Source organism: Myxine glutinosa, chromosome 2 (genome assembly GCF_964187855.1).
Source record: "Myxine glutinosa chromosome 2, kmMyxGlut1.1, whole genome shotgun sequence".
Classification (NCBI taxonomy): domain Eukaryota; kingdom Metazoa; phylum Chordata; class Myxini; order Myxiniformes; family Myxinidae; genus Myxine; species Myxine glutinosa.
Genome location: NC_136262.1, coordinates 35,453,932 through 35,473,033, shown reverse-complemented (window position 1 = coordinate 35,473,033; position 19,102 = coordinate 35,453,932). Strand labels below are relative to the sequence as shown.

Sequence of the window (19,102 nt, the reverse complement as noted above, 5' to 3'; positions counted from 1 at the left end):
GGAATCTTGTGGTGAGGCTGTTGCCCTGAAACAACTTGCTTTCGTCTCCTGGAAAGCAAATCCAACGGAAGGAAATCTCATTTCCTTTCACAAAGCCCGAAACAAGTGTGTGTCCACCCTCAGGAGAGCCAGAAAACAATATCTCACCGTTCTCAAGACCGAACTCTCTTATCTGTCTCCCTCTTCCAAATCCTGGTGGCATCTGGTCAAATCTGTTTCTGGTGTTTGTTCCCCCTCCATTCCCTCCCTCACCTCAAACGGCTTAACGGCTGACTCCGTACGTGAAAAAGCTGAATGCCTCAACTCTGTGTTTGCCTCTAAATCTTGTGTCCCAAACCCATCCCTCTCTGTACCCACCGTACCCAGTCGTACCCAGCTGCTCCTGGACTCTGTGTCCTTTCCTCCTGACAAGGTGGAAACGTTTCTGTCAACCCTCGACTCTGATTCTGCAACTGGTCCTGACGGCATCAGCCCACGGGTCCTAAAATCATGTTCTTCCGCTCTTTCACTCCCTCTTTCTGTTCTCTTCACCCTCTCTTTTGCTCAAGGTCATCTGCCATCTGCTTGGAAATCAGCCAACATCACCGCTTTGCACAAAAAAGGTGCAAAAACAGATCCCAGCAACTACAGACCAATCAGCCTTCTCCCAATTATCAGCAAAGTCATGGAATCCATCATTGCTTCAGATATGAAATCTTTCCTCTTCTCCAATGGCTTGATCTCTGATCATCAATTTGGTTTCAGACCTGGTCACTCTACTCTGGACATGCTGCTTCTGCTTTCTCAACAATGGATGGAGGTCCTCAACGCCTAACAGGAAATTAGAGCTGTCTCCCTTGACATTTCACGTGCCTTCGATACGGTCTGGCACCCTGCTCTGCTCACCAAACTCTCCTCCTTTGGTATCCATGGAAATCTCCACGCATGGCTGGTGGACTTCCTCTCTGGTCATAGTCAACGTGTGGCCCTGAATGGGTTTCTCTCATCTCCTCTTCCTGTTCAGGCTGGAGTTCCCCAAGGTAGTGTTCTGGGCCCTGTGCTTTTTCTGGTCTTCATCAATGATCTCTCTGACTCTCTTGAAAATCCTCTCTATCTCTTTGCTGACGACTCTACTCTCTGTCGCTCCATTCCTCATCCCTCAGATCGGCAGTCTGCAGCCTCCTCACTCTCTGCAGACCTGGACAAAATCACAGACTGGGCAAACAAATGGAACATGTCTTTCAATCCTGATAAATCTCACACTCTTACGATGTCTCTCCGAAAAGACCGACTGGAAAACCCTCCCATCCACTTTCTGAATAATCCTCTCCAAGAAGTTCTGTCACTCAAGCTTTTGGGTCTCACTATTTGCCATGATCTTTCCTGGGAAAACCACATTTCAAATCTGGCCTCCAAAGCCAGTCGCCGACTGGGCATCCTCCGTCGTGCGAAGTTCTTCCTTGGCACACCTGAGCTCCTCACCACATACAAGGCTTTCATCCGCAGCTCTATGGAATACTGCTCTCCCCTCTGGTCTGGTGCTCCTGCCTCACACCTAGCCGGTCTTCACGCTGTTGAAACCAAAGCGTTCAGAATCATTGGAATCTCCCGCGATGAAGCTAACTCCAAGGGCCTTTCACTCACTCACCGCAGGCAGGTTGGTGGTCTTTCTGTCTTCTACCGACTCCTCTCCGGCCTTGCTCCCCCAGCTCTGTCTGTGCTCTGTCCCCCAAATATTCCTTCAGGTCGCACAAGGTCTGCCTGCAACCCTCTTATGGTTAAACTGCCAAAATCAAGACTTTCTGCTCACCTTCACTCCTTCATTCCTCTTTTCTCCCGCCTCTGGAACAAACTCCCTCACTCTCTTCAATCCCACTCCACCCTCCAGGTCTTTAAAACAGCTGTTCACCACCATCTCTTATCCTCCCCCATCCAAAACCTTGATCTTTTCTACCCCCGCTAATTTCGGTCCCCTTGTGTTTTATACCTCTCCCCCCCCCCCCCCCTCCTCCCCTTCCCACGCCTTCTGCCCCCAAGCCCTCTCCCTCCCGCACTTCTCCCTGCTCTCAAATGTTGTGGTTGTGTGCTTCCCCTTCTCTCCCCATCTTGTCTTCTGCTCCCTCTTTTTGTATATTTTGTTTGGCTTGTTGATTTGTTTGTGAAATAAATGTTAGCTCTTTCACGAGCCTCGATTCAGTATACAAAAAAAAAAAAAAAAAAAAAACTATAATAATAGTATTGTTATATTGTTCCCTGGTATTTGTATTGTTCCTTTTATACTGCCTAAGTATAATAATAGTATTGTTATATTGTTCCCTGGTGCTTAAAGCTTTTCGTTAACTTAAAATGTAATTATTGTGACGTTGTCAAAAGTGAAATTTGAATGTCGGTATGAGAAATGCCTCTGTGAAGAAGATTGTGCTGTGTGGGTGATGATGTCATCAGTGTGCAAAACTAAAAACAATAAAGTTTTGTGTGAGGCTGTAAGCTCAGACCCTCAAGGTGTTAATAAAAAGAACGATTTGGGTTTTAAAGGGCCTTGTGAAGCAAACTTGTGAGGATGTGACAGGCTTTGTGAGGCTGAAATGTACGCTTGTTATTGGTTTTCTTTGACTTCCATTTTGTTTTGCCTGCTTTGTGTTCCCATCCAAGTACATGGCTCATAATCCTAGGTTTAGATAAGGAGGCAAAGCTGACTTTATTGAGGCTAAATGTTATGACTATATGTATTCGACGTGGTGTTGGCAAAGCTAACTGACATGTTTGAGTCGAAAGTCCAAATTGATTCGTACATACATGACATCGATTGCAGGAAGTATCTTTATTATCCCTTTATCGTTGACCACAGAGATTACAGATTTCTCTACCATCGCCTGCAGGCAACACTCTTAAACTGAAATGGGAGTGAAAACACCACCAGGTCATCCATGCAGCAAGATTTCCAAAGTTTTGCTCGTGGGAATTGCCCCAGACAGTCTTATCATCATCATTACCCCTTGGATAGATGTGATGGTCATCAAAACATACATCGATACAATTCCAGCTGAAACATCACAATCACACCCGGATGTTAAACTTTTTCTACTTTCTTCTATGAGGTGTGCGAGTCAGCACGCGGATACACACCGGTTTCAGGACACTGACCTTCATGCACTAGAAATGTGATCTGACCCGTCCGTGTCCCTTTGGCTTTGGGCACATTCCCCATTGGTTGGCAGGGGCCTCGAGCTAGCCATCCGAGGATTCACACTACTCGAGAACCCAATATAATATACATTCTGCACTTTAATTTAAAAAGAAGTTGGTTCGTGTGGTGCAGAACAACCCATCGAATTTCCATGCCCGCGCGCCCGCGCGGTGCTCAAGCAGCACCACGTTCTCATTTGTGTAAGAAGGGCAAACAATGGCGCTTGAGCTCCGGCCAACGCTGGCAAAATGCAGAGGCAAGAATGCGAAGGAGAAATATTTCATGAGTGAGATATTATTTGCTTGGAGGAAATGTGAGGCGATGGGCAAGCAAGTAAAAACGTTCTGGATGTCGAAGGACGCAGACATGAAAATCCTTCCACGTTCTGGTTTCGGTGCACTTGCAGGTGAGACTAGAACGGCACTCAGTAGACAGCATACCTCCGCCTGGTTGGCCATATCACTCAATGGTGAAGAATCACTTAAATATTTAAATAATTCCCATATCCGAATCCATATTCAGATCTTCACCAAATTCGAATCGAATCATCCTTGTTAGACAACAAACCTCTCCACCAGGGTTCGTCCAAATCCGTCCACAACTTTTTCAGATATCCTGCTATGTATCGTTTTTGGCCATATCACTCGATGGTGAAGAATCACTTACAATTAAATAATACCCATATCCGAATCCATATTCAGATCTTCACCAAAATCGAATCGATTCTTCCTTGTTAGACAACAAACCTCTCCACCAGGGTTCGTCCATATCCGTCCACAACTTTTTCAGATATCCTGCTATGTATCGTTTTTGGCCATATCACTCGATGGTGAAGAATCACTTACAATTAAATAATACCTATATCCGAATCCATATTCAGATCTTCACCAAATTCGAATCGAATCATCCTTGTTAGACAACAAACCTCTCCACCAGGGTTCGTCCAAATCCGTCCACAACGTTTTCAGATATCCTGCTATGTATCGTTTTTGGCCATATCACTCGATGGTGAAGAATCACTTAAAATTAAATAATACCTATATCCGAATCCATATTCAGATCTTCACCAAATTCGAATCGAATCATCCTTGTTAGACAACAAACCTCTCCACCAAGGTTCGTCCAAATCCGTCCACAACTTTTTCAGATATCCTGCTATGTATCGTTTTTGGCCATATCACTCGATGGTGAAGAATCACTTACAAATTAAATAATTCCCATATCCGAATCCATATTCAGATCTTCACCAAATTCGAATCGAATCATCCTTGTTAGATAACAAACCTCTCCACCAAGTGTCGTCCAAATCCGTCCACAACCTTTTCGGATATCCTGCTATGTATCGTTTTTGGCCATATCACTCGATGGTGAAGAATCACTTACAAATTAAATAATTCCCATATCCGAATCCATATTCAGATCTTCACCAAATTCGAATCGAATCATCCTTGTTAGATAACAAACCTCTCCACCAAGTTTCGTCCAAATCCGTCCGCAACCTTTTCAGATATCCTGCTATGTATCGTTTTTGGCCATATCACTCGATGGTGAAGAATCACTTAAAAATTAAATAATTCCCATATCCGACTCCATATTCAGATCTTCACCAAATTCGTATCGAATCATCCTTGTTAGATAAAAAAACCTCTCCACCAAGTTTCGTCCAAATCCGTCCACAACTTTTTCGGATATCCTGCTATGTATCGTTTTTGGCTATATCACTCGATGGTGAAGAATCACTTAAAATTTAAATAATTCCCATATCCGAATCAATATTCAGATCTTCACCAAAATCGAATCGATTCTTCCTTGTCAGACACCCAACCTGTCCACCAAGTTTCGTCAAAATCCGTCCACAACTTTTTGAGATATCCTGCTATGTATCATTTTTGGCCCATCTCCCAATGGTGAAGAATCACTTTGAAAATTCTAGTAGCCGGATCCGAATCCGGATCTTCACCAAAATCTAATATTTTCCTTGTGATAATAAATGACCTCTTGGAAGGGCTGTCCTTGTGACATACGCTACATCTCTGCCAAATTGGGTCCGAATCCGTCCACAACCTTTTGAGATATTTTGTGCACAAACAAACAAACGGACAAGCAGACAGGGTTGAAAACATAACCTCCATCCACCTTTGGTGGCGGAGGTAAATATGGAGTTGCCTAATACACATACCGGTATTTATATTCGTTATAGTTACTGGTGCACGTTGTATTTATGATTTTCCAAAAGCTTACTTCAACAATCCATATGATTGCTCATAATTGTTTTCTTCGGCCCTCCTCAACAAAGCAACACTTGTGACCCAAAAATACCCACAGGTCAGTATCACAGGCTTCCACCCAAAAAGGAGATTGTGTTATATAGACTCATATGAGTTTGAAAAAGTTTTTCTGAACATTTTTTTTCGATTATTGTTTTGGACAGTTTAAGTTTTGGACAGCCTGATTATAGCCTGGTGTTGGCTTAGCGGTTAGGGTACCGGCTTGGGATCCTGGGATCCTGGGATCCTGGGTTCGAATCCCGGTCGATTGCTAAATTAACGCCAGGGGGGGTTGACTCAGCCTGTCATCCTTCCGAGGTCGGCAAATTGAGTACCAGTTCACTGGTAATTCCCTGTGTGTCGCAAGGGGCGACGAACAACGTTGGTGGCAGGAAGGGCATCCGGCCATAAAACATTGCTTCAAAAAGAGGACCACAGTGCCCAAAAAAGGCCAACACCTGCTCTGCGGGGGAAAATGGCCTCTAAAGGTGGTTCCACAGCAATTGCGAGAACATGGTAAGTTGAACCTGCATCCATCTTTAGATATGGATTGATCCATGACAGTAAAAGGTGATACACTTATACAGGATGTTAAACAGTCCTTTTGGGCGTTTTCTATGATTCCTGATGGGCGTGTGTGTTATATTGTTGTTGTTGTTGTTGATTTGTTGTTTCGCAATCACCCAGTCGATGGTCATAGTGCTGCCATGGGCTGCTCTGACATTGCGAGGTTGTCTGTCTGTGCTATCGTACCGACAGGTTATTCATAGACCGTTTTGAATATTCGGCCTGTGACGAACAATGACCTCTGGGAAGGGCTGCTTTGGCAGCCACTGAACCTGGCTTCGGGCAGAACACGAGAAACAACAAACGATGAACAATGAGAGCGAGGGATTGTTGTACGACTGTCTCATTCACGATTATACAAAGTGAAACATGCTGATCCCAGATCATGAAATGTCCTGAGTATTGTGTCCAAACGTTGCGACATATCTGTCTTTCTTTGTACCCCCTATACTTTATCAGTCTTTGTTTCTTCTTTGCTTCCTTTCTTCGGTTTTACCTCTTGTTTGCTATTTTGCGCAATTTATCCACCTAGGGTCGACAGCAGATGTATATTTAAACTACACTTGGTTTGTTTGTAACATATTCTGTAATATAATTATATTTCCTTCAGCTGAGTCAGCAAGTGGAAACTTTAATGTTGCCTCTTGTGGGGGAGCTGCCTGGGTGTTATCATTCTTTAATCCTGTGGTTTTTCAAACCCAGTTCAGTAATCACATTTTTTTATCAAGGTATAGCAAAACAATCCTCGGTCTCCCCTGCTTCAAGAATGGTGACAGCTGTGCCTTTTGCGAGCGATGGAGGTAGGGTGGAGAGAGAGAGCGAGCTATTTGGGTGTGGGTGTGTTGTGGAAAGGAAGATGGGGGGAGGCAATCGGTGGATGGTGGACGCTGGAGGGAGAGCAGAGTCGGAGGAGGGTGGATTGTGTGCAGTTGCGTCAAGCTCGAGATGGGAGGAAGAGAAACATTGCAAAGGGGGGAGGTGGAATGAGATCGGAGGAAATACCAGGCTCTAGGGCACCACAGCTCACAGAAAGGCCTGGCGGCTTGTCTGGGCTGTACAAGGCTGCTTGCGCAGCTTCCACGCTGCACTTTCTGGCTCACGCTTTCTGATGCAAACTACAGCTTGAGGAGCGCTCATCTACCCAGGGGTTGGATTCTAAACGCATGGTGTTTGCGTTGACTTTCATCTGAATTCCAAAGTTACCATTCAAAGAAGATGAAGGGTTGTCACGCACCAACCGGCCTGAGAGTGTGACCTCTGACAATGCGCTGCCTACAAGGATCTTGGGATTGTGCTTCCAGATACAAGAGGTACACTGTTGCTTTTTTGCCTCACCGGACTTACAAGTGCCCTTATTGCCTCATCCTCACTGCCTCGGAAACCAACTGCCAAGCTTTCCGCCAACCTAAAGGGACTTCATCCAGCATCAACCCTCCAAGACAGCAAGTTGGTTACCATTTGATGGATTTACCTGCACTGTAAACTACAACTTTGTGTAATGGTCTTATGGGCCAGGCCCTATCAATGAGGCTGAAATCATGTAGTTCTTACAGTGCCACAAGCATGTGTGAAGGAAATGTTCAAGGATGACATGTAAGGAAGGAAGTGGAGAAAAGCCAAAGTTCGGACAACGTCCGAGGAAGATGCAAATGAGGACTGCTGTGAGCTGAACGGTATTCGGAAAGCATCATTCTCTCCAGAATCAATTTATTGTGGTTTGACGCAGAACTTTATTTTACCTTTCGTAAAAGCTTTGAACTTCTGTCCCTGGCACACGCAATAACATGTGGGATTTTGTCTTTATTAAGTTACTTTTCAATGCTGTTCTCATAAAAAAAACATTGGCAAGCTTGAGATTTTTTTCTCTCTGTGTCTCTCAGCTGTCTGGAAGAAGGTAACAGACTGGCCATCTGTTAAAACTAAGAACTTTATCACTGTGTAGGGACCTCATAATGATTCTTTAGAGGATGGATGCAACTTTGGACAAGCGCAGGACATAAAGGATTCTTCACGAGATGGGAAAACCACTAAGCAAACCGGACTGCCTTGGTGAACACGGGGTGGGTTCGTGCCTCAGCAAGAAAGACGATGATGATGATGGTTATATTGAGGATTGCTATGTGCCACAGCGCTCGATCTATGACACTGTGCGTATCAATGAACAGATCGACTGTGGATCCAGCGCCAGCCTGCTGTCCCGGCAGCTGGCTGAGCGACTCCTTCTGCCAGTGTCACAGCGTTCACTGGAGCAACCCACAGGGACCATATCCTCCAACGGGTCTCTGGGTACTAACGCTATCACTGTATCTGCGGCGTCTGGTTCAGCTTCCTCTCGTGAGATTCGTCGGCTTGATGAAAAGGCCATCTTTGATGCCCTCAAGCTCAGCTGCCCGATTGGTGGACGCCCTGAGGTTGCAGCGGCCATGAGGCCGCAAATGTTATGCTCGTCTGAGCGTCGGGACAATTGCCAACGTCGCTCTTGGAAGGTCTTCTCACCTCGAGAGATTATGGAGGTGGATGCTTCCATTACAGCTGAACTTGGCAAGTTTAATAGCACACCTAAGTCCAGAGCTAGTGCTCCTGAATTGCCTTTTTGTACAAAGGATACAAATGAACCTGCTGATGAGCTTGCTGAGAGGATGCCAACATCTAATGAAGAATCGCAGGGTTGTGGTGTTGGAAATGAGCACCATGGACAAGTGATGAGAAGGTTTTGTGGAAGTGGAAGCTCTTTAGATGTGTACTCGGACAATGTTTATGATGAGGTTTTCAGCACAGAGGCAGAGGTGGGTGAACTTCAAATGAATATTGATGAAACAGTTAAAGTGAAATCAGAATGTATACTTTCAGATAATTCAGCAGCAATCCATTATCAAACTGAAAATTGTTCCTGCGATGTGCAAACTGCTGCTTGCACGCATACATGTATAAATGAGGAATTATCATTTGATCCCCTGGAGGAAGGGGCTATTGATACAGGGTGCCACGAAGATTTCCAGGACAATTCAACACCTGCAGGAGAAGAAGACTTTCAACCAGAATACAAAGTTGTGCTGCAATTGAGGAAAGACCTCGAGGAATCTGAAGAAATATTTCCTGTGGTAGTTGAGCTTGAAACATTAATAATTACTGATTCCGTTTCACCAAAGACCAATTGTTTAACAGTTTCGCGAAATGTTGAGTCCAGTGACAGCACGTGTGCTGCAAAAGGTGCTGAATATGAGTTGGGTTTGTTGTCATCTGGAAATGAATATGCAGTTGAAAGGCTGCAGCTTGAGAACAATGGGAACCCACAGAAATGGGAGCAATTGGACAAAGGGTCACTTGAGGTTCACGTGGACGATCTCATGGAACAGATGGAAGTTGAAGAAGAGTTTGTTTTTGTTGAGCACACGGCTTCCTGCGGGGAGATTGAGGACTCTCTTACAGTGAATGTGGACAATATGGGACCAGAAGAGCTGGATGTAGATAGTTTTTTGGATTCACAATTGCCATCTGAGTCGTGCATTAGCAGCGACCAGGCCTCCTCAAGTGCTGAAGTCTCCAGCATCACTGACGGTCCATCGGACCTCGCAGATGATTCCATGACGGATACAGAAGCATCAGACATAGACTTCAATGACTACACTATCACAGACTTTACATCGACGCGTTTTGGACCTGCAGCTTTAGAGTTAGACTTGTTAGGTGGATACGAGAGCTGTCCTGATGACCTCGAAGTGCTGGATATGGAGGCTCTTTTGCAGGAAGCACCAAATATTATGCCTGGGCATAATCAACTCCTCACCGATGTTTCAACAGAAGGAGATTCATTTGAGAATGACAAGCAAGTTTTGGTGAGTTTATTTTGTGGTTATTATCAGCTCAATGTCAGCCTTATTAGTCCAGGCCTAAATGTGACCATTCGTTGAAAGGCCGAGGCAGTTACGATTTAATTTGTGACGTAATATAATTGATTAGAGGGACAGAAGTTGTTTGATAACGTGAGCATGTGTCTTGCATTACAGAATAAAATGTTGGCCTGCTAAAGCCAGGCTTTTGGAGCTTTCTCAGGCATGTTTTGCCAGGGTAAATCCATGGCAGCTTAACTTCCTGGAATCCAGGGTTGAGATAGCCGCACTTAACTGCTTATCTCTAACTGTCGTTGTGGAAGGCTTGCCTTGAAGTATTGACCAGAATATTTTGTCGTGTCGTATTTCACAAAGAAAGGGGCGATGCCCCTGCAAGGAGAGCACATCACATGGGACTCAACCATCTTCTCCTTTCAGTGTTACCGAATGCTTTGTATTCATTTGTTTGGCTGACAAAGTCCCAGAGTCATCAAGATTGTTTTCACGTTGTTTTAAACTTTTCCCGGTGCAAGTAGTGACTCATTACGTTTAGGTTTCGCTGCACACACCACTCTCAAGCTGCGATCATCAACTCATAGGATTGAGCTCTTTCCTTTCTGTCGTCAAACCTGAGGGATATTTTCATCCCAGATCCTGATAATAGTTAAGATATCCTCACCATAAGGACAATTGTACATGACGTTATCTCAGGAAGTCAACCACATAGGTCATTGGTGTTTAATGGGTATAAACCTGCCGAGGCATTGTTTTGGTGACAAGTTCACACCAAAATAAATTCTCAACTACAGAATAGTTTGCAAACAAAGCAACTATGCCGAGACTCCATGTTTACTAACAGTAAATGTAATTATTTTTATTTTTATCTTCTTTACGCTAAAATCTTTGAAGAGTTTCTGTTGTGAAATTTTCCATTGGGTAGGAAATGAAAAAAAAAAATGAAATAGAGGATGAGGGCGAGGGACGTAAAAAACAAATGCCTCCATTGTTGGGTGTATTTTTATCTTTGAGCAAAAAGTCTCTTCCCGAGAGCAGGAACGTGGGAGTAAAAACCAAAGTCTGTGCAGCGGTTTAATGATAGTCATACGAAGTTATGCTCTTCGTATGACTCTCGTATTCCTGCCAAACGACTTCTTTTTTAAATCCATCTGAGAACGAATAGCATCTGTGTATTGTATTACTGTTAATTGTACTATTTATTTAGGCCTCCAGGTTGGTGCTGTCTGTAGCCCACTGTGAGAGCCACACGTGGCCAATTGCTGAGAGGTGATCGTACTACCTCTGAGCTATCTTGCCATCCCATGTGATCGTACTACGTCTGAGCTATCTTGCCATCCCATGTGATCGTACTACCTCTGAGCTATCTTGCCATCCCATGTGATCGTACTACCTCTGAGCTATCTTGCCATCCCATGTGATCGTACTACCTCTGAGCTATCTTGCCATCCCATGTGATCATACTACCTCTGAGCTATCTTGCCATCCCATGTGATAGTACGACCTCTGAGCTATCTTGCCATCCCATGTAATCATACTACCTCTGAGCTATCTTGCCATCCCATGTGATCGCACTACCTCTGAGCTATCTTGCCATCCCATGTGATCGTACTACCTCTGAGCTATCTTGCCATCCCATGTGATCTTACTATCTCTGAGCTATCTTGCCATCCCATGTGATCGTACTACCTCTGAGCTATCTTGCCATCCCATGTGATCTTACTATATCTGACCTATCTTGCCATCCCATGTGATTGTACTACGTCTGAGCTATCTTTACGTCCCATGTGATCGTACTACCTCTGAGCTATCTTGCCATCCCATGTGATCTTACTATCTCTGACCTATCTTGCCATCCCATGTGATTGTACTACGTCTGAGCTATCTTGCCATCCCATGTGATCGTACTACCTCTGAGCTATCTTGCCATCCCATGTGATCGTACTACCTCTGAGCTATCTTGCCATCCCATGTGATCGTACTACCTCTGAGCTATCTTGCCATCCCATGTGATCGTACTACCTCTGAGCTATCTTGCCATCCCATGTGATCGTACTACCTCTGAGCTATCTTGCCATCCCATGTGATCGTACTACCTCTGAGCTATCTTGCCATCCCATGTGATCATACTACCTCTGAGCTATCTTGCCATCCCATGTGATCGTACGACCTCTGAGCTATCTTGCCATCCCATGTAATCATACTACCTCTGAGCTATCTTGCCATCCCATGTGATTGTACTACCTCTGAGCTATCTTGCCATCCCATGTGATCGTACTACCTCTGAGCTATCTTGCCATCCCATGTGATCTTACTATCTCTGAGCTATCTTGCCATCCCATGTGATTGTACTACCTCTGAGCTATCTTGCCATCCCATGTGATCTTACTATCTCTGACCTATCTTGCCATCCCATGTGATTGTACTACGTCTGAGCTATCTTGCCATCCCATGTGATCGTACTACCTCTGAGCCATCTTGCCATCCCATGTGATCATACAACCTCTGAGCTATCGTGCCATCCCATGTGATCGTACTACCTCTGAGCTATCTTGCCATCCCATGTGATCGTACTACCTCTGAGCTATCTTGCCATCCCATGTGATCATACTACCTCTGAGCTATCTTGCCATCCCATGTGATTGTACTACGTCTGAGCTATCTTGCCATCCCATGTGATCGTACTACCTCTGAGCTATCTTGCCATCCCATGTGATCGTACTACCTCTGAGCTATCTTGCCATCCCATGTGATCGTACTACCTCTGAGCTATCTTGCCATCCCATGTGATCATACTACCTCTGAGCTATCTTGCCATCCCATGTGATCGTACTACCTCTGAGCTATCTTGCCATCCCATGTCATCGTACTACCTCTGAGCTATCTTGCCATCCCATGTGGTCGTACTACCTCTGAGCTATCTTGCCATCCCATGTGGTCGTACTACCTCTGAGCTATCTTGATGTCCCATGTGATCGTACTATCTCTGAGCTATCTTGCCATCCCATGTGATCGCACTATCTCTGAGCTATCTTGCCATCCCATGTGATCTTACTATCTCTGAGCTATCTTGCCATCCCATGTGATCGTACTACCTCTGAGCTATCTTGCCATCCCATGTGATCTTACTACCTCTGAGCTATCTTGCCATCCCATGTGATCGTACTACCTCTGAGCTATCTTGCCATCCCATGTGATCGTACTACCTCTGAGCTATCTTGCCATCCCATGTGACCGCACTATCTCTGAGCTATCTTGATGTCCCATGTGATCGTACTACCTCTGAGCTATCTTGCCATCCCATGTGATCGTACTATCTCTCAGCTATCTTGTCATCCCATGTGATCATACTATCTCTGAGCTATCTTGACATCCCTTGTGATCGTACTACCTCGGAGCTATCTTAACATCCCATAGTTGGGAACAACAAACAGTCTGAGCCAATGAGACTCCACAACCTCTTATTGACTTATCGCTCAATGGTATTTTTGTGTAGCTATCAGGTCTCCAGTGTTGGCAATATGGAAAACTCAGTGCTGCTTTATGGATGTATACCCTGGACATGGTTAGTGTCAAGGTGTCAAACGGCCATGCATAGTTATTTGCCTTTTAGCAGAGTAAATGTGTATCCAATTTGAAGGGTTTGCCAGATGTTTTGTTTTCCCCCTGCATTACTTTACAAATGCATTGCTTTAGAGGTGCAATGGCTGACCATGGATGGTCTACCATGGTTGTAAATGGCCTACCATAGTTCCAAATTTCACACTGCTCTGTTGTCGGGCACTATCAAAGATGACTGCAGCGGTCTTTGCCCATCTATATTATATTAGCCGTAGGTGATTTTGTCTGTCTGTCTATCCGGGGGTGTGGCTTACTCCATTTAGAGAGTAGCTCCACCCATTCTGGGAGAGGCTTCATTAACAAATATCCACCATTTTATTAACTTGCAAAGCTTTGAGGCCTGTTTAGTTAGGCCCATGATGTCTTGCTCTCTCTCTCTCTCTCTCTCTCTCTCTCTCTCTCTCTCTCTCTCTCTCACAGTTTTATTTCAACTTCAATTTGATACATCATTTCATTTTTCACAGTCGCTAACATAGTTTTAGACTTTGTGGAAAAAACCGGGAATAAAATCCGATGAAAGTTTCCGTTTATAGAACGAAATGAATTCTCAAAGGCCTGTAATTTCAAGGCCATTGAGTCTCTCTCTCGCCTTTATCTCCAATCTAACTCACCATCTGATTTCATTTTTATCGATGGTTTTAGACTCGGTGTCAGCAATAATTGAGAACATTCACGCACAAATGGGAAAATGCCGAGATATATTCTAAAAAATCGCGTCACGGGGAAAGGGGAAATGTTGACATATATTAAAAATTCGCTTTTTCTTTCCCGTTAAGATATATTACTTTTCCGTTTGATGACAGTCGTCACAAAAACGTCAACAATGATGCCAACATATATTTCTTTGTTCTTATTTCATTCAACATTGTTGTCCGGAAGTAAAGGTTCACGTGTGCAAAAACAAACTCCATTTCACATGTGCATGGACGTCTAATTCACATATGTAAAATACATTTCAGACCTGGTCACTCTACTCTGGACATGCTGCTTCTGCTTTCTCAACAATGGATGGAGGTCCTCAATGCCAAACAGGAAATTAGAGCTGTCTCCCTTGACATATCACGTGCCTTCGATACGGTCTGGCACCCCGCTCTGCTCACCAAACCCTCCTCCTTTGGTATCCATGGAAATCTCCACGCATGGCTGGCGGACTTCCTCTCTAGTCATAGTCAACGTGTGGCCCTGAATGGGTTTCTCTCATCTCCTCTTCCTGTTCAGGCTGGAGTTCCCCAAGGCAGTGTTCTGGGCCCTGTGCTTTTTCTGGTCTTCATCAATGATCTCTCTGTTTCTCATCTCTCTGTTTGATAAATGGAGTAATGATCTCTCTGTTTCTCATCAATGATCTCTCTGTCTGAAAGGAGATCGGTTTCTGAGGTTTGGGACATGGAATGTAGGGACAATGACAGGGAGATCAGGAGAAGTGGTGGAAGTATTGGTCAGAAGAAGAGTGGACATATGTTGTGTGCAGGAGACGAGATGGAAGGGAAGTGGTGTGAGAATGGTGAAGGGTAGGCAGGGACAGAAATACAAGTTTGTGTGGCAAGGGTGCCCGGAGGGCGTAAAATGGTGTTGGTGTCCTGTTTTCTGAGGAGTTTGTAGACAGTGTGGTGAGTGTGACGAGAGTGAGTGAAAGGTTGATGATGGTGAAAATGATGATTGGAAAGCTCTTGGTGAACGTCATCTCGGGATATGCTCCGCAGGTTGGTCGGAGCGATGAAGAGAAGGACATGTTCTGGTGTGCAATAGAGAAGCTGATGGAAAACGTGAACGATAAGGAAGTTGTTGTGGTAGGAGGAGACCTAAATGGACATGTGGGAAGGAGTATGGACGGTTTTGAGGGAGTACATGGGGGTTACGGATATGGTGTGAGAAATGGAGAAGGTGAAAGGATTTTGGAGTTTGCTGATGGAGCTGATTTGTTGATTTGTAATACTCAGTTCCAGAAAGAGGATAATAAGCTTGTACACGTCAGGTGGGTCGACGACAACCGTTGACTACCTGATGGTGCGTAGGCAAGATTGGGGGCACCTCCGGGACACAAAGGTGATCCCGGGGGAGGAGGCTGTTTCACAGCACCACTGGGTTGTCTGCGACATAAGGTTGAAAGGTGCGAGGAGAGCTCGGCGGGTGAAGTACCAACCGAGAATGAAGGTGTGGAGGTTGAAAGAGGTGACAGTGAGGGAGGCATTAAAAGAGAGGCTGAGTATGGTAGAGGATGATGTGGTTGAGCTTCAAAGTGGTTGGATGTCAATGAAAGATAGTCTGTTGGGAGCCGTTGGTGAGGTATGTGGATGGACAAAAGGACCACCGAGGCACTCGGAAACATGGTGGTGGGATGATGAAGTTGGAAAGAAGATTGACGAGAAGAGGAAGAAGTTCAAGGAGTGGCAGAAGGCGAAGGGTACGGGGGCAGAAAAGGAAGAGCATGAAAGTTATAAGGCAGCCAAGAAGGCTGCAAAGAAAGAGGTAGCAAAGGCGCAGGAGGCATGCAGGAAAATCTTTAGAGAACGCTTGGATTTGGAAGAGGGTCAGAGAGCGGTATTCAGGATTGCAAAGCAGATAGCGAAAGAGAGGTGTGATGTGATGGGGGTGAGTTGCTTGAAGGATGAAGTGGGCCAAATCGTGGTGGACCCAGATGGAATTAAAGGAAGATGGAAGAGATATATCGAAATACTGTTGAATGCAGAGAATGAATGGGATGGCAACATGGAGAGTAACCCAGTTTTAGGACCGGCAGAGAAGATAAACGAGAAGGAAGTTGAGGAAGCGATAAAAGCAATGAAGAGTAGAAAAGCAGGAGGGCCGACGGGAGATGTGGGAGATATGTTGAAGGCAGCGGGAAATTGGGGTGTGAAGAGAATGACAGAGATCTGCAATCTGGCGGTGAAAGAAGGCCGCATTCCAGTGGATTTGGGAACTGAGTACCCTCGTCCCTCTATACAAGGGGAAAGGTGACCTTCTGGACTGTGGCTCATATCGAGCGATAAAGTTATTTGGAGCATGGAATTAAGGTATTGGAAAGGGTGTTGGAGAGGAGGATAAGGAAGAAAGTGAAGATTGACGAAATGCAGTTTGGATTTATGCCAGGAAGAGGAACGACAAACGCGCTTTTTATTGTGAGGCAGTTGCAGGAGAAGTACATGGAGAAGAGGAAGAAGTTGTTTCTTGGGTTTGTTGATCTGGAGAAAGCATTCGATAGGGTTCCACGTGAAGTAGTGACATGGGCATTGAGGAAGTTAGGAGTGGAGGAATGGTTGCTCAGAGTAGTGATGGCAATGTTGAAAAGAGCGCGCACAGCTGTAAGGACGAAGGACGGGAACAGTGGTGAGTTTGAGGTGAAGGTGGGAGTGCATCAGGGGTCGGTACTAAATCTACTACTATTTGTAGCTGTGATGGAGGTACTGGCTCGGAACGTAAAGGAGGGTTTACCGTGGGAGATGTTGTATGCAGATGATCTGGTGTTGATTGCAGAAAGTATGGATGGACTGAAGGAGAAGATGAACAAGTGGAAGGAATGTATGGAGACGAAAGGTCTGAAGGTGAATATCGGAAAAACAAAGGTGATGGCAAGCGGTAAAGCATGTGGTGAGGTGGAAAGAACTGGGAAGTGGCCACGTGCTATGTGCAGGAAGGGTGTCGGAGTGAACTCCATTAAATGTACAATGTGCGCTGAGTGGGTTCATCAAAAATGTAGTGGTTTGAGAGGGTCATTAACCAGTGTGGCAGCTACATTCAAGTGTAAGGTGTGCACAGAGGGAGCTGCAGATGGAGGAAATGTTGAGTTGGATCTTGGAGACGGCGTGAAGCTGGAAGGTGTGAAAACATTTTGTTACCTAGGAGACATGCTGAATGGAGAAGGTGGATCAGACTCAGCAACGGTTGCGAGAGTGAGATGTGCATGGAAGAAGTTTCGGGAACTGAGTGGCGTGCTGACGAGGAGGGGAGTGTCATTGAAGCTGAAGGGAAAGGTGAATGCTGCATGTGTGAGAAGTGTTATGATTTATGGGAGCGAGACATGGGTAATGAACATGGAGCAGCAACGAAGGCTGGAAAGGGTGGAAATGCGAATGGTTCGGTGAATGTGTGGAGTATCGTTGAGAGAGAGGAAGCCAAATTATGAATTGCGAAAGATGATGGGAATAGAGCCTGTGATGGATGCTGTGAAGAGAAACAGTTTGAGATGGTTTGGTCATGTGTTGAGGAAGGATGAAATTGACTGGTTGAGAAGAGTGATTGAAATGAATGTGGAAGGAAGTAGAGGACGGGGAAAACCGATAAAGACTTGGCTAAAGATGGTCGAAGAAGAAATGCGGGCAAGGGGGTTAACAAGGGGAGATGCAGAAAATATGGCAAAATGGAGAAGATTGCCATGGGGACCGCAAGGCTAACCCCCGCTCTTGCAAGGAAAATGGCCTTAAAATGCCTGTTGTTGTTGTTGTTGTTTATCAATGATCTCTCTGACTCTCTTGAAAATCCTCTCTATCTCTTTGCTGACGACTCTACTCTCTGTCGCTCCATTCCTCATCCCTCAGATCAGCAGTCTGCAGCCTCCTCACTCTCTGCAGACCTGGACAAAATCACAGACTGGGCAAACAAGTGGAACATGTCTTTCAATCCTGACAAATCTCACACTCTTACGATGTCTCTCCGAAAAGACCGACTGGACAACCCTCCCATCCACTTTCTGAATAATCCTCTCCAAGAAGTTCTGTCACTCAAGCTTTTGGGTCTCACTATCTGCCATGATCTTTCCTGGGAAAACCACATTTCAAATCTGGCCTCCAAAGCCAGTCGCCGACTGGGAATCCTCCGTCGTGCGAAGTCCTTCCTTGGCACACCTGAGCTCCTCACCACATACAAGGCTTTCATCCGCAGCTCAATGGAATACTGCTCTCCCCTCTGGGCTGGTGCTCCTGCCTCACACCTAGCTCGTCTTCACGCTGTTGAAACCAAAGCGTTCAGAATCATTGGAATCTCCTGCGATGAAGCTAACTCCAAGGGCCTTTCACTCACTCACCGCAGGCAGGTTGGTGGTCTTTCTGTCTTCTACCGACTCCTCTCTGGCCTTGCCCCCCCCAGCTCTCTCTCTGGGCTCTGTCCCCCAAATATTCCTACAGGTCGCACAAGATCTGCCTGCAACCCTCTTATGGTTAAACTGCCAAAATCAAGACTCTCTGCTCACCTTCACTCCTTCATTCCTCTTTTCTCCTGCCTCTGGAACAAACTCCCTCACTCTCTTCAATCCCATGCCACCCTCCAGGTCTTTAAAACAGCTGTTCACCACCATCTCTTATCTTCCCCCATCCAAAACCTTCATCTTTTCTACCCCCGCTAATTTCACCCCAAATCCACTTTTTTGAAATACCAACTTCTGTCCTGGAAGTCCTTGATGTCCTTGTGTTTTATACCTCTCCCCCCCGCCCTCCCCCTTCCCACGCCTCCTCCCCCCAAGCCCTCTCCCTCCCACACATCTCCCTGCTCTCAAATGTTGTGTGTTGTGTGCTTCCCCTTCTCTCCCCATCTTGTCTTCCGCTCCCTCTTTTTATATATTTGTTTGTCTGTTTGATTTGTTTGTGAAATAAATGTTAGCTCTTTCACAAGCCTCGATTCTGTATACCAAAAAAAAAAAAAAAATT

The 19,102-nt window shown here is 45.3% G+C and overlaps 1 protein-coding gene across 1 annotated transcript in view; it reads left to right on the top strand.

Moving 5' to 3' along the window:
- DST (dystonin) overlaps nt 1–19,102 on the top strand; it is a 390,037-nt gene that overhangs the window by 263,065 nt on the left and 107,870 nt on the right. The window contains exons 59-60 of the mRNA XM_078772579.1: nt 7,881–7,894; nt 8,003–9,836. Of these exons, the coding sequence (XP_078628705.1) occupies nt 7,881–7,894; nt 8,003–9,836 (1,848 nt within the window). The remainder of the gene's footprint in view (nt 1–7,880; nt 7,895–8,002; nt 9,837–19,102) is intronic.